The sequence below is a fragment of the Lampetra fluviatilis genome, chromosome 29 (genome assembly GCF_964198595.1).
Source record: "Lampetra fluviatilis chromosome 29, kcLamFluv1.1, whole genome shotgun sequence".
Lineage (NCBI taxonomy): Eukaryota > Metazoa > Chordata > Hyperoartia > Petromyzontiformes > Petromyzontidae > Lampetra > Lampetra fluviatilis.
In genome coordinates this window covers 6,768,749-6,783,978 of record NC_136303.1, presented here as the reverse complement: position 1 = coordinate 6,783,978, position 15,230 = coordinate 6,768,749, and the positions used below count along the sequence as shown (strand labels likewise).

Sequence of the window (15,230 nt, the reverse complement as noted above, 5' to 3'; positions counted from 1 at the left end):
GATTATCCGTTATCCGTCAGAGACATCACATCGGCTTTTAATAACCGTTGAGCGAGCACTGCGAGGACATGCCACGGCTGGAAGGGGATGTGTTTGGACCCTGCCCATGGTTCCCTGTCCTACTCAGCCCCGCCCACTCCTTCTTCCACACTCATGTAAACGTGTAAACGTCTTCGTTATTTCTGTCAAGTGACTTGAGATACGATTGTACCGAAACTACCACACACATCCAGGTTGCTGTCCCATTCCAAAGACCAGACTGTTTTGCTATGGGAGACAGAGCTTTTTGCAGCCAGGCTTCCACGACTTGGGAATTCCCTTCCTCGGTCCCATTAGGTTAATCTGAATCCGTTACACTTAAAAAAATCGCGTCTTATGAGTCAACTGCTTTTACACAGGCGTTTCCCGTAACTTAAAACTTCATGCAAAGGGCTTGAGGCCTTGTGCGAATTGCGCTATATTATTATGAGTGCGTCGTTGGCCTTGGTTGCAATTCGTGAGATTTCTGCCGTATCAGGCGTGCGCGCTCATCGGCCGTCCGCGCCGTAATCTCGCGCCGCCGTGACGGAGCTCGCGTGCGTTCGGGCTCACCTGCTACTCCTCCTGAGGCTCTGCAAGAGCTGGAGGTTTTGCGTGGTCGTCTCGAGGGCCCAGAGTTTGTAGAAGAGGACCCCGTTGAGGCACAGCAGCACCAGGAGGCTGCACGACATCAACACGCGCTCGTCAAGGTCTCAAGCGCGGACACGTCGGGGCTCTCAGGCGGGGCGCAATGCCACCGCCTCTGTCGTGCTTTGGGAGTCTGCTCATGCAACGGCTGGTCTGCTAAACAAGCTGAGACCCTTTCTCCAGCTGATGACATTCTCCAAAACATGGAAATAAATGTATCGCCTAGACCAGGGGTTGGAAACCTGCGGTTTCGGAGCGGCATGCAACTCTTTATTAAGGACTGCATCGTGACGTTATTTATTAAAAACCACCATCTTGTATTCACATGCACTGAGGTTCATGAAATATTGAATTTTTTAGGCCATGGCAATCCCATGGCCTAGACTGTACAATGTTGATGATGCTGATGATGACCTGACAAACACCGAGGATGGGATACGTTGGTTTTCAAGTTGATTTATTGGCCGTCTGATCTAATGCAGCCTCCCAATGCATATTTAAAACATCGACACGACTTGTTACACGAGATATGTGAAGAGCATTGTGGGAGTGCTCGTGGATGAAGTTGAGGATTATCTGTTTGGGCCACTGTGCCCAAATCGTGGGGGGAAAAAACAGGTGACCCCCGTGATGATTGGCCACACCAAAAAGAAAAAGGGTGACCCCCATGATGATTGGCCACACCAAAAAAAAAGGGTGACCCCCGTGATGATTGGCTACACCAAAAAAAAAAGGTGACCCCCGTGATGATTGGAAAAAACACCAAAAAAATGGAACGCTTTTTTGCCAGTATCAACTAATGAAAAATTTCGCCTTTTGCCATTCACTGGTTGAGACTAGGCCCAACAGAAGGCTGTCTCTTGTGTAGGCCAATCAGTTTCCAAGACAATGCCATTTATACTATCAGAGCATGTTTGTTTGCATGTTCACCACAAGAATGTGTGGGTAATCCGGACATGATTCCTTGCAAAAGGTTTCTGTTTGGTGTTTGAACATCTTAACACCTGATTCATTGTAAGAATGGGTGAAACCTATTCTTATTTTTTTTACACAAGAAACATTTAGCATTCCGTAAACACCAATGCTCTGAGAGTCAAATAAACACATCAGCTTGTGAATTTATGAGAACCTTATTAGTTAATTAAGAGAAGAAAACGTAGATTTTTTTAAAACTTAACGTTCTAATGACCATTACAATTTTGCGAGTCTCTATTTTATTTTATTTACAAGCACGTAACTAGACTTCCAAACATTTCTGGGCCACCGCCATGCATCGTCAGCCGTGATCATCAAGCCTCGCTTCGCCCTAAAGCGCTCACTTTTATGGCAGAGAAAAAAAAATCAGTACCTGAAGAAACTCCTGACAAGTGTGCGGAGAGAAGAAAAAAAAAGAAAGGCAAATTAATTTAGGAAGTCCTGACATGCGATCCAAATAACCCGCTCAACAATGACTGCCTTGCAACAGATCCGCCGTTTCTCACCACCCTCGAGACCAGCGTGGCCATCCGCAGAAGTCGCACCCAACGTCACAAACATCCGATATGAGCACAAGATTCCTTTTGTATATTGTTAAACGCTTTACCAGGTATGAGCTTAACTTCATTGCTCAAGTATACAATTGAGTTTTAGGTATTTTGGTAACCATTATCATCGTCGGCTATGATCGATCCACTGCTGGATGAAGGCCTTCCTCCAAGCCATTGCCATCTCTCGGTCCTGCTAAGCAACAATCGACCGAGCACCTGCACACGATTTCATCATCGCTCCATCTCCGTGATGGGCTTACCCTTGGGCACCTTCTCTTCCTGAACCGCCACTCCGCCGTTAAACTCGACCACCCGCTTGACACTTAATGCGGTCCTCCACCAACGCGCAACTGACCGGCGTGGTCAAGTATGGTCAAAGCACCCCCACGATCAACACGGCTTTCACCCAGCCGTAGACTGACAAAGCACCGAATGCATAACGTTTTTAAATCAGTTGCTCAGGGACCTATCTGCCGAGTGAAGCCTCAAAGCATGCGAGTGTGTGCGCGCGTGTTTTCTCTGCGCGCTCCGGTTGCCCGTGGCACCGCTGTTCAAACCGCGCACGGTGACGCACGCACGGCACCGTGAACAGCGCTCAGGCGAGCCACGGCACACGCGACAAAGCAGCTGCGCGAGCAGCTGCCGGTGCGCTGACCGGTGTTTAGGAGAATGACACCAGAAGATGATTTAAAAGACCCACTTCTGAACGCACTTTGGCAGAACCTCCTGATAGAGGCGCACTGGGGGCATACTCTTTTAAAATGCCCTGCAATAAGTTTCCAGCACATGGCAATGAAACCGATTGTTTCAAAAGAGGTGTCCCAAGACGTGTTCAGGAGAGCCTGACTGAATGTGGAATATAGGGAAAAGCCAAATTTTATCACTTTTAGTTTGGTCTTCCGCACCCCGCCCATCCCACAATCACTGGTGGCGAGGTTGAGACAATCACACTCGCTCCGCTTGTTACATCACGATTGGCTGGGGCAGCAGTGATCGAAGGGTTGTGCCGTCACTCACACGAACGCCATGAGCAGCAACACGCGGGACAGCGGTGAGCTCCCGGCGTCCCGCCTCTGCCGACTGTCGTCGTAGAGAACCCGGCAAGTGTTGGAGCCTGCGTGCGTGTGGGGCGGTATGGGGAGCAGGGGGCGGTAGTGCAACGATTAGCATGCTGGGCTACGAACCTGGCGACCCGAATTCGATTCTCACTCATGGCCACCACCACTGACGATTATCTCAACCGGTCCTGGGCCTTCCCTAGGTTGACTCAGCCTCAAATGAGTATCTGGTGCAATGTGTAAACATCGCCACTCGGGAGACAAAGGCGGCCCGGCGTGGTGTTGGCCACCCACCCCCCTCGTGTGCTGTGCCGGCCGTCATAGGTGCTCGATAACATCACTTGCCCCAACAGTCTGTTAAGGCTATACGGGGGATCTTTGTCATTAGAGGTACGGGGGCCATGCGGTCAGAGGCAAGGCTCGTAACACAAGAGTGGAGGGCTACGTGAGAGTTGCAGAGGTGTTCCAGGTCATACAGGTCAGCATTATAGACAGTAAACAATCGAAGGTGAAACAGGAAGCTCTCCTGCTCACATAGTAGTCGATATTCAGACCGGTGTATGGGCGTTGGCACGCACAGACACAGCACGCAACAGGCATCGCTTGCTATGCCCCAATTAATGTTTCGCGTTCTCATTCATGTCACCGAAACTAAGGTTTATGCTACATACGTAACAATGCAAATTGATGAGCTGATTACACCACTAGAGGACCCGGTTTCATCACGGATGGTTGAGACCTAGATTAAAACCCAGCTCCGACCTCTGAGCCACCTCAACGTAACAAAACGTGAATCTACATCACAGCACCTACGATGAGTTAGTTCATCGGCACTCAAGGCCTAAACCAGACCCTCATAGCAGGCTACACAGATGAAAGCTACTCATAGGTTGGATGCTTTAAATAGAATGATTCGAATGTAAACAAAACTATACAAGATGATGGTGACCTCAATACACCAATACGGGCAAGAGTTCCGGATTATCTGGAGAGCTGATGTACACCAACTGTTATCCTGCAGAGGTGGGGTAGATTAACTGAATGCTGGATGTTCAATAACTCCAGAAAATAAGGGGTCAGAACAAGAGGCAATGCCACTGAAATGGTTCAGGACATGTTTTACGAATGAATATGGAAAAGACACCACGCCTAGCAATTCGTCGTGTACAATGAAAAATTAACAGAGGGAGATAATGAACGAGGTGGATCGATGCAATAAAGAATGACGCTGAAGCAAAGGGTGCTTTACTTCAACGACGCTGGTACAAAAAGACACAGATGGAGTGAGTTAATTCGGCTCTGTCGACCCGCTTGAGGTGACGGATGGGAATGTAATAATAATGATGAGACTATTTAGATTTTACCAGGTAAGGCCCACTGAGCTAATAGCTCTTTTTCACAAGTAACCTGGCCACAAATGATAGCTCAATGAAGTGGCGTATTGTGTGGAAATACATAACAGCCAATTACTCTAAGTGCGTGTTGATTCTAAATGTGGAGGGAAAAACCGGAGGAACCGGAGAAAAATCCAAGCGACCACGCGGAGAGATACATGCCAACTACAAACATACAGCAGGCGTCAGGGTCGGGATGGAACCCACAACCTCCTGTATGCCAAACGAGGCAGTTAACATCTCCTAGCCACTGCGGGGTGCTCCCCGCTCAGCTAAACCCCCGTCCGTTTGCCGCACAGTGAACCGCGGCGGAACGAGAGAAACATTGGCGGTGGTCGGGCACCGGTGGAGGCGCGTGGCCCCGGCACGATGCGGCGAGGGTCCACAATGTCCTCGTCCGTCGGCGTGGTGACGGGCGATGCGGCCGATGCGGCCGCCACCCCGACGCGGTGCAGCAGGCGCTTGCGCCGCCGCAGCCCCAGTGGTTTGTCCGTCTCGACGGCCAGCAGCAGCTTCTCCGCACGGCCCACCTCCGACTCTGCCGAGAGATGAAATGAGGGGGGGGCCCAAATCAAAAACTAAATTCTTTTTATTTGACCAGGTAAGGCCCACTGAGCCACAAATGATAACTCAACGAAGTGGCTTATCGTGTGGAAATGTATCACAGTGAAATACTATAAAAGCACGTTTCTAAATGTGGAGCGAAAACCCGGAGGACCCGGAGAAAGATCCACGTGACCACGGGCAGAGAGATATGCAAACTCCAAATATACAGCAGGCACCAGGGTTTGGATCGAACCCACGCACTCCTCTATGCGAGGCAAGGCAGTAAACATCTCCCCACTGTGGTGCCCCATGCGCACATGCATACTGCCGTCTCTCTTGGATGAGGGTCACGCCGCGCCGAGCGGATCGTGCGAGTTTTGGGTCGGGGTGGTGGTGCAGTGGGGAGGTGGGGTGGTGGGGTGGTGGGGCGGTGGGGCCAGGGTGGTCGGGCAGTGTGGTGGTGGGGCCAGGGTGGTAGGGCCAAGGTGGTGGGGTGGTGGGGCAGTGGAGGGGTGGGGCGGTGGGGTGGTTGGGCCAGGGTGGTGGGGCAGTGGGGCAATGGGGCGGGATGTACCGAGATGCCGGAAATAATCGTCGATGCCATTCCACGTGTTCCTTTCGATGAAGGTCTTCACAAGACCCCAGGGCTGCTTCCGGTAGCGAATCTCTGAAGATACCCTGCAGTGAAAGATGCGCACAATCAGCAATCGGGAGAGATGAGAACACATCGGACCATGACTAAAGCACATGATGACCCACACGTGCAAAGCAAGTCCAACGATCTTCCACCTTCGTCCACGGGCACAGCCGAGCTGATTCGAGCCAACGCAGAGCCCTAATGGTATGGGTGCTTTTCCACTGGCGATTTGCCGGGCTGAGCCAGAACCAAACTGTGAAATAAAAAAGTGTAGTTTTGATAAGAGGCAATAGCAGGTACCTCAGAAGCAATTCCGTGATTTTCCCTTCCTGAGGCCATTCTTGAACAATGACACGAGTGATTTTATACTACTTCGTGTAAGAGTTTCACACTGAAATATCTTCCTTTTCATGATATTACAACGATGAAACGCAAATGGAATGTAATTGGGATAAAACACAAGCACATAACGAGGCAAGGGTACTTTCGCCAATGCTGCACATGTTGTGATTATTAAATAGAATAACGTTCTCCTGGCATGGTAAACTGAAGAAAAAAAAACCTCAAAAGATATGGACACGAATGATCAAATGCACCATCAATGACTTCCAGCACAAGCAATGGCCACCACGGTAGAGGGGGAAACGGAGGTCAAGGAAGACCGAGAGAATGAAGACGGATCAAGGACGTGAGCGACAGAACGCAGAGAAACACCATGGGCTGCAAAACCAACAACACCTACTTGGCAGAAATAATAACCATCGAACAAAGACGGTTGTCACCGCATCGCACGCTTTCAGATGGTGCTTCTGCGGCCGTCTGGAATGCTCTTCCTTCCGATATTCGGAAGCCACTGGGAGCTGTGCACTTTTAAATCTATATTAAAAACTAATTTCTTTCGAACTGTTTTTTGTGTTCAGTATGTTGCCCTTCCAATGCACCTCCGATTAGCATGGTTGGCTACGTACGGTTGGAAAGTTCAGCATACATAGAGTTGAACTTAAAAAGGACTTTCAGAGAACCATTGCCAACAAGCCATGCACCCAGCAGCTTATGTAGGTTAGAAAGGGATGAGAGATGGCCCGAGGCGAATCTAGAAACTTCCCAAAGAGGTGGGAGGAACGGTCCCAAAATATCAAGCTTTTAAAATTGGGCTGTCCACTACAATAACAAAACATTCAACGTACTGCGCCAGTGAATACAATTAAATACCAAGATTCGGTGTCTCAAGGGGGGGAGAGGTGGTGAAGGATTGCATCTCGCCGCCCCCAACCCTTTCGAATCGTCCACTAGAAGTGGCGAGCCTGTACCGCACAGCGACCATCAACCTGGAGGCTTCGATCATCGGAGCTGGGGCAGTTTCGGAAGACGAAGAGGAGGAGGAGAGGCGGAAACGCGACCCTAGGACCGCGACCGATGTCAGAAGGTCGCTCACCGAAGTCGGCACTTGTGTTTGGTGATGCGCAGGATGCAGTAGCGGTGGGCCGTGTGGAAGTAATCCTGGTAGGGGATGTCGTGCGTGAAGATCTCGGCGTCGACCACGTAGCACTCGCCCTCCCGGCTGTTCTTGTACAGAGTCTGTGTGCGTACGTACGCGCGCGCGGTTAGCGCACTGCGCTGCAAATCCGGCGACCCGAGTTCGGTTTCCGCTCACGGCCAATACCAGTGACAATAATCTGAATCGATCCTGGGCCTCCCCTAGGTCGAGTCAGCCTCAAATGAGTACCTGGTGGGGTGTGCAAACATCGCCACTGTCGGCCTTCATAGGTGCTCGCTAACAGCACTTGCCCCCAACAATCTCTTAAGGCTATCAGGGTGATCTTTGGCTTTGTGGCCACACAGACAAAAGTGGGGACATAGAGACATTAGTGATTGATGTCAGAGGAAGACCCAAAGACTTCCCAGGTGGGGTGGGTGGGGGGGCGTGCAAGTCGGTCTCGAAATGTCAAGCTTTTCAAATAATCCATCGGCCTATTGCCTTTCCAGACCGGTATTATACAGCAGCGTGTCTAATTAAGCAAACAGACACAGATCTGAGTTTGTCTTCACAGGTTGTTCCTGTAAACCCATAGCAAATATTTTAGAAGCCGGATCAGGTGACACAGTTAATCTGACTTCCTGGGTTCTGATCTGAAGATACTTGACACAGTTCCAAGTGAAACGTTGTTTCTGATTGTTCAATTTGGTTGTGACAATTGTTCAACTTACCGGTGAGCTGGAACAACCATAATAGGTTTGGTAAACGCTTGCACACGTGACAATTTATGTAGGCCAGTGGAAGTGGTTTCAAAACAACAAAATCTGACCAGACCGTAAACTAAACTAAACCTATAAACTATTTTTCTTTTACCAGCTAAGGCCTACTGACCTGGCCACAAATGATAGCTCAATAAAGTGGTTTATTGTGCGAAAATATATAATAACCAGACACTCTAAGCGCATGTTGATTATAAATGTGGAGGGAAAAAACTGGAGGATCCGGAAAAAAATGCACACGACCACGGGGAGACACGCAAACTCCAAATATACAAGTGTCAGGGTCGCGATCGAACCCACGACGTCCTGCATAGCGGGCGAGGTGGTTAACGTCTCGCCACCGTGGTGCCCATTTACGTGGCCAAACCCAAACATTTATTACGGAAAACAATACCGGCTGCAGCAACCTCCTACATGTGTTAAGTTGTGTAGGTTTGTTGTTGTTTTGGCCGCTGCTGCCAAACCTGTGTTTCCGTTCCGTTGGCCGACTTTGGCGCGAGCGGGTTGGACATCGCCACGCCGTAGGTGAGCACACGCGTCATGTGACCCGTGGCCTCTTTCCTCCACGGCTGCACGCAGAAATCTGAGCCACGCACACGTGGACATGCGTGCCGGTCAGCGCAGTCGCCGTGGCGGGCGCAACTCAACGCAATGCACGACAGAAATGTGTCATTTCATTGAGGGGCCGTGTGTTTGTCTTTGGCGTGGTTCGGGACTGGTTTAGTTGTTGTTCTGCTGCCTTGCCCCAAGCTTGCATATGTTCTTCTTGGTTCTTTCGGTAAAGTCACAGACCTGTTCTTCACCTGAGGACGGCTGCTTGCGTTGTGGCCGAAACGTCGTGAGAATTATTTTATTATGTTTTATTTTTATTATTTTATTATTTCCCTTCTACGTGACATTACCGAAAGAACCAAGAAGATGAATCCCTGCAGTCACGAAAGCTTTAAATCAAAACTTGCATATGTTGTTGGGAAATTGGCAGAAAATTCAAGTACAATATGTAGTTGTTATGTACTTCATTAATATTTATATATTTATTCATAGTGGCTTTCTTACCTTCTCTATTTTGCACTCCTATATTTTTTTTATATTGTTTGTTGCTGTAACTTGCTGACCCACGAAATACTGGGCATCTGTGAAAATGAGATTCGTAACTCATCGGATTCCTCACGTGTAAATAAAGATTCTGATTTTGAATCTGAACTGCAGAAATGCCACGGTATTTACACACAACCGTGAAAGTAAGCAAATTTAATTCAAGTGGTAATCATGCATTAATTATTCACAGTATGCCGGACATCTACCATCAGCGGAAATTGCTCTCCCCTAATTTAGTCCGGATTCGAGAGATTTTACTGTACAAATGAAAAAATATGAAAAGCAAATGGCTGGCTTTTTTACTGTGATATATCCACGTTTATACTGGTAGGAACGAAGTGAACCAGCCTACAATAGATTATATCGTCCATCCGTTCGTCCGATGTCCGATTAGGTGTAGCAACATCGCCCCCTACTGCAAACACTTGGCAGGACCCTACAAAAACCTTTAGACTCAGTGAGGCTTTCCTGGCTAAACAAGTCTAACATTCCCTTATAATTCCCTGAGATAGTTTTTAATTAAAACATTTAAATTAAAAATTAACTCACAGCGGCCTAAAGCCTACAGCTAGGCCTAAAGCCTAGAACTAGGCCTCAAACTCTCTCTTCGTATCGTACCCCCGCCATTTCATTTTATTATAGCCATTCATTTGTTCGTTCCTACCAGCCCACCCCGCAGGGACCTGTTTATTATTATCTGTTACACTTGTTCACCCAGGAAAGCCTCACCGAGTCTCACGACTCGTTTTTTAGGAGACGCCTGCCAAGTTTTCACAGTAGGGGGCGATGATTGCTAAGCGATATTTCAATCGATTAATTTGCGGTGCAATTTTCCAACTTTGACAACATTTGGACCGCGATGCCGTCGGCACACACAATGGCCAGCTCTTGCGAATGACGTCACGGGGCCGTCAACCGTGCAAACGGAAAGGCTTAAGTACAAACAAGTTGCACCTATAAACCTGTTAAACATTTATTTGCAGTCACTCGCAAAACCTTTTTAAAGAAACGAGCCGTTGGTTTTTCGTGTTGCATATTCCATGAACGGAGTACGCCGTGCCGAATACACGTAACGCAGAGACACGCGGCGCTGCTCACGCGACTTCAAGGCACGGAGGTCACGCTCCCCTTCCGTGCTCGAGTAGGTACCGGAGGCTAACACCGATAACCCTTGCGCACAACCAGCGCCTGGGCAATCAACGGTGGGGGGGGCCGGGGTAGGTGGGGGTCGGGGGGGCCTCACCCAGCAGCTTGCGAGACTCGGCAAAGTTGCGGCCAAACTCGGGGTCGTGAAAGAGCAGGTCGAAGAGCTTGTCGGCGCCCAGGTGGAAGACGGCGTTCACGACGACGCGGCCCGACAAGTCGCCCATGCCGCAGTCCACCTCGCACGGCGCTGCACGCACGCACGCATTCCACGAGACGCGTCGACAATCGCGCCGCCATGCAGGCGCACGTAAGTAAATAATAAATGAAGCGGTAACGTGCCGCCCCTCTTGTCAAGCCGCCCCTGGAGGAGAGGGTCTTGCTCGTGTCGTGCGGGTCATGGGGGTTATTTGGGCATAGCCTCGTCCAGCAGTAGAACGACAAATTAACAGTACGTGTGCACATGCACTTGTGCAAACGGTACGACAATGTACGTGTCTACGAAGGGAGTGAACAAAAGTGCATGAGACGAGACAGAAATAATACAAGCCACACACGAAGAATTCGTCGAAAAGTCACGCACGGCCATGCGTTTTCAAATGGTTTCCAAAATGTGCTCTGTCCTCGAAAACATTTCGTTACAAATGATGACCGCTGCGTTTCAAGCTGCAGTGGCATGACATCACATATGGCGCATGACATCTGTGACGTCGCGAGATGATGTCACACACGTAACGACGCAATTGCCTTGGCTGCCAAGAAAAATCCTCTTCACTCGGTTTTTAATCGCTAAGATTTGGGAAACCCTTTGACCAAACTCGCCAGTTTTCTTGAGGCTATATCGCTAACAGCAACAAAGCGCATTAACGCTTTCAACCTCTGCTGAATCCACTCTTCAATCACATTGTGACCGCTCCCTGACTGTGATGAGCTTCATCGTATGGGCTTGCAGGTTACAGCGCTGGGTGAGCGGTTGAGAGGCGAGAGCGCTCGCACTCCACACGCGTGAGCAAAGACGAACTCACCGTCAGAGGTCGCAACCGGGTACCCGATACCCGTACCCTACCCGATACCCGGCTACCCGTACCCGGCCGGTTACGGGTAGCCGTTTGCGACCATAATGCGGCCGGGTACGGGTACGGGTAGGCCGTGAGTCACTGGTGAGTAACCGTTTGTCACTCATTTCGGGTAGGGTACGGGTAGGGAACGGGTACCCGTACCCGGCCGGGTACGGGTACCCATTTGCGACCCTGGTGCGGCCGGGTACGGGTAAGGAATCAAAACCCGTTTGCGACCTCTGCTCACCGTGCTCGTCGGACGTCTCCGAGGAGTCGCTGAGCTCCGTGGGGATGCCCTCGTTGGTGTTCATGTCGAGCGACGGCGGCGACGGCGTCTGCGGCATCGGCACGTCGCCGCCGCCCAAACCCCGCTCCGAATGCCCGTCGCCCGAGCCCAGGTCGTCCCCGTCCCCGTTCGCGAGGGTGTCGAACTGTAGAGGGGGTAAAGCGACATGCAGGGGCAAGGCAGGGGCAGGGTCAGAACAGCATTAAAATGGGGTCAGGATAAGATCGAAGTGATAGGGTCGGGATGGGATCAGGAAAGGGTCAGAACAGCGAGGCAGGGCAGCAGGGCAGGGTACAGGCTATTACTACTTTTGGTATTCGCGTCATTCTTATAGTGCAAGGCTATCACAATAGGTGCCATGTTTAACAGACAGCCTGCAGTGATTTTGCAGTATGGGGCAACGTTGCTGTGTTTTCTCAACTTTGTTAGGTAAATTCTACATTGTGGCTCATATGGACCACGACGCAGGCAGACATCGCCTGTACATGTGCACATGCGCTTGTGCCCACTGTGAAGCAGGCAGCGCGTAGTGATTACGGTTACCACCCCCGCAGCGTTGACCCCGGCGGCCGTAAGGGTTCGAATCGCTGCAACGAGCGGGAGTCACGTCTCCAGCTCGGACCGTGACACTGCTCCGGGTGGCAGTTTGGGGCAAGGTGCGGAGCGCGGTGACTCACGGAGTTGTACTTGTGGTAGAGCCGGGGGCTGGGGTTGGAGCGAGAATCGTTGGTGGCTTTTGAGGAGTCGTTGAGGTCCGGGTCCTCCCCAACCAGCTCCTCCACGAAGCTGCAATGCAAATGAGAATCGCGTTGAACACGGCCAAAGCACACATCACCGCTACACCCTGTCCAGCACTACCAATGCTACGATAAATAAAGTTCATAATACCCCCGATATATAGAGGATGTGCTTAAAATAATTGACAATGTTACCAAATGTTTCGGCTGTGTATCATACGACTGTTCCAAACGCCACCAAAAATGTAAATAATGAGAAAGGTAGATGTGCAGCCCTGAAATTGTCTTGCTCCCGCCAGAAGGGCTTCTACCACAAGAGAAGGTTCGAGAGCAGTGTTCTTCACTTATTTTCAGAAGGGGGGGGGGGGGGCACTTTTGCCAATGAGACATCAGTGTGGAGGCCGCCAGACCGCCTTGCTCAGGCTGTTTTCACATATTCTTAGGTTTTTTCGGTAAAGTCACGTAGGTAAAAAATTTAAATTAATAAACGTAAAATCTAATTCTAGAAGTAAATCTAGAATAAATACCCTCTACGGGGAGGAATTTCACCTATCTGTTAGAGTTTTTAACAGACAACGAGAAAAGAAGTCACAGCTTCTCGAGACGCTGGCCTTCCTAAAGAGATGCCACGATAACAAGGTAATACCCATCGCTTTCACACTCACATACGGTTTTCTTGGAATTTCACCTTACTTGATACAGCTATCGTGCTGTGATGGTTCCACCTGAAGACGGAAGCCTGTGTTGCCTCCGAAACGTCGTGATTTTTATTTTTCTTATATTAATTTAAATTTTTTACCTATGTGACTTCACCGAAAAAACCTAAAAATATGAATCCTTGCAGTCACGAAAGCTTCAAATCTACTGTTTTCACATGTTGTGTATTGTCGGGGGCCAAAAGTCAGTGGCCCACGAGCCTTGCAATGAAGAACACTGTTCTCGAGAGCTCTTCTACAGGGCATTTGGCCTACTCGCCCAAGCTGGCCATACGTCTTGGAAGAGGTGGAAGTACCCACACTTTACCCCACTACATGCCACCTACCCATCGACTAACTTTGGTGAACCCATTTATGCTGCCGGGCGGACAGAGGCCAGGGGATTTAAGAAACGTGCCATCTCTTCAAACTGTCACGCAAGTTCATTAAACCGGCAACCTCCGCTAACCATTTACACCCTAAAGCAAACAAGTATAATTATAAAAATGCAAGATGAAAAATTGCAATCACATCAATCAAAAAAATTAACACGTAAAAACATAATTTCAGTTAATAGATAAGAAGTATAATATTGTTAGTCACATTATTCTCGGAAACCCTCTTATTAATTACATTTAAAATGGCCGTGCTTATACTTTAAGCAAGTTTAGCATTTACTTTGTTTACATTTCCATCACGTATTAACTCGCGGTCTGTAGTGAATTTGTATGGAGTGTAAAACTTACTGAGTTCTCGGCCTCACGAAGAACCCTACCCCAAACCTGCACCCTACGGCACCACCTCGCTCGCCCCTGCCCCCCTGACGCCCCTACACGCAGAGTCGCCCTAACGATAGTGGCACAGCATGCGGTGGCTGGCAGGGGCGTCCGACGGCACGGAGCGACCGACCGGCGTCCGACAGTGAACTCAGGCGGAGCCTGCAAAGGGGCCTGGCGGGAACGGGGATGGAGTACCTGCACAGTCTCCTGTGAAACACACGAAGGAAAACTTTCAAAACGCTGCCCCCTTTTTTCCACGACGTGACAGAGCTGTTTCGCCCCCCCTCCCCCCCCAAAAATCCAGAGTGGCAAAAAGGTCGGGGGGAGGGGGCGGGGGGAATGTGTGGGAGTTGTGAGCGGAAGCCAGCCAGAGAGGAGGATTTGAGTCGGTGAATGCTCAGATAATGCCACCGATGGGTTTTCAGGCCAGCGTGCGCGAGCCGTTTTCCAGTGACGCAGGGAAAGAGACGGGGGAGGGGGGGGGTTTGTGAACCTGACCGTAAAGCCTGCAACCACATAGCGGGCGTCGCCGCATCGGCTAAATACAAGAGGCAAAGGCAACAACAGGCCGCCTCTCCGTTGTCTACCAATCGGCAGATGTGCTTCATTCAATTTACAGGTGAATGGAAAAAATGATTAGCGGAGCTGATAGCGTGTCCACACGAGCCGATTTGAAGGGTCTCGACGGAGTCTACAGCACCAGCAAATCACCCACAAGTCGGGGTCGCATGAAGGCCTCACATTTTAGACTAATTAGGCTATTCCAATTAAAAACGTGGACCGACTAATCACGTATCAAATGTAAGTGGGACGAATAAACACTAACCACAAAATTTGGTGTTGCTCATTATCTACGCTCTAATTGATAAAGTGTAAGGCTTCTTACAGAGCCAAAGGCCATGCACGGTTGTACGAGTCTACGTGCACTTGAATCGAGGCCAACTGTACAACCAATCGCTCATCAAGATTCTCAAGTCATTTAGATTAATCGAGTATTCAGGTAAATGTATGGGCTCTGGAAACATCAAGCGTTGGGAGAGTACCACTCATCACTGAAACATCGGATTTGATTAGAATAATACTCTGAGAGAGGGCGATAGCCACCGCCATTCCAAGGACATCACAACTTGGTGAAGATCTATAAATGAGTCAGCTCTGCATTGTGCTGGAGGGACGGGGAGGTGACAAACCTGAATTGTTCTTTCCCTGTGTCACTGTGACCGCCTCGCATTGGTGTTGAGCATCAATTAATGCCACGGTGTCAGGGTTAGCTCTGGGTTAGCATGGGTATAGAGCCCAGACATGACCGACGACTCCAAGCAATCAGGGGTTCTAAGCACAGCACGGCTTT

The 15,230-nt window shown here is 49.8% G+C and overlaps 1 protein-coding gene across 5 annotated transcripts in view; it reads right to left on the bottom strand.

Annotated features, from left to right (window-relative positions):
* LOC144942979 (protein Aster-B-like) overlaps positions 1 to 15,230 on the bottom strand; it is a 139,732-nt gene that overhangs the window by 13,095 nt on the left and 111,407 nt on the right. For all 5 annotated transcript variants that reach the window (XM_078870063.1, XM_078870067.1, XM_078870066.1 and 2 more), the window contains 9 exons: positions 12,346 to 12,454; positions 11,630 to 11,813; positions 10,425 to 10,574; positions 8,548 to 8,666; positions 7,263 to 7,405; positions 5,765 to 5,868; positions 4,988 to 5,182; positions 3,210 to 3,306; positions 592 to 699 (listed from right to left, as the gene is read on the bottom strand). In XM_078870063.1, coding sequence (XP_078726189.1) covers positions 592 to 699; positions 3,210 to 3,306; positions 4,988 to 5,182; positions 5,765 to 5,868; positions 7,263 to 7,405; positions 8,548 to 8,666; positions 10,425 to 10,574; positions 11,630 to 11,813; positions 12,346 to 12,454 — 1,209 coding nt within the window. The remainder of the gene's footprint in view (positions 1 to 591; positions 700 to 3,209; positions 3,307 to 4,987; positions 5,183 to 5,764; positions 5,869 to 7,262; positions 7,406 to 8,547; positions 8,667 to 10,424; positions 10,575 to 11,629; positions 11,814 to 12,345; positions 12,455 to 15,230) is intronic.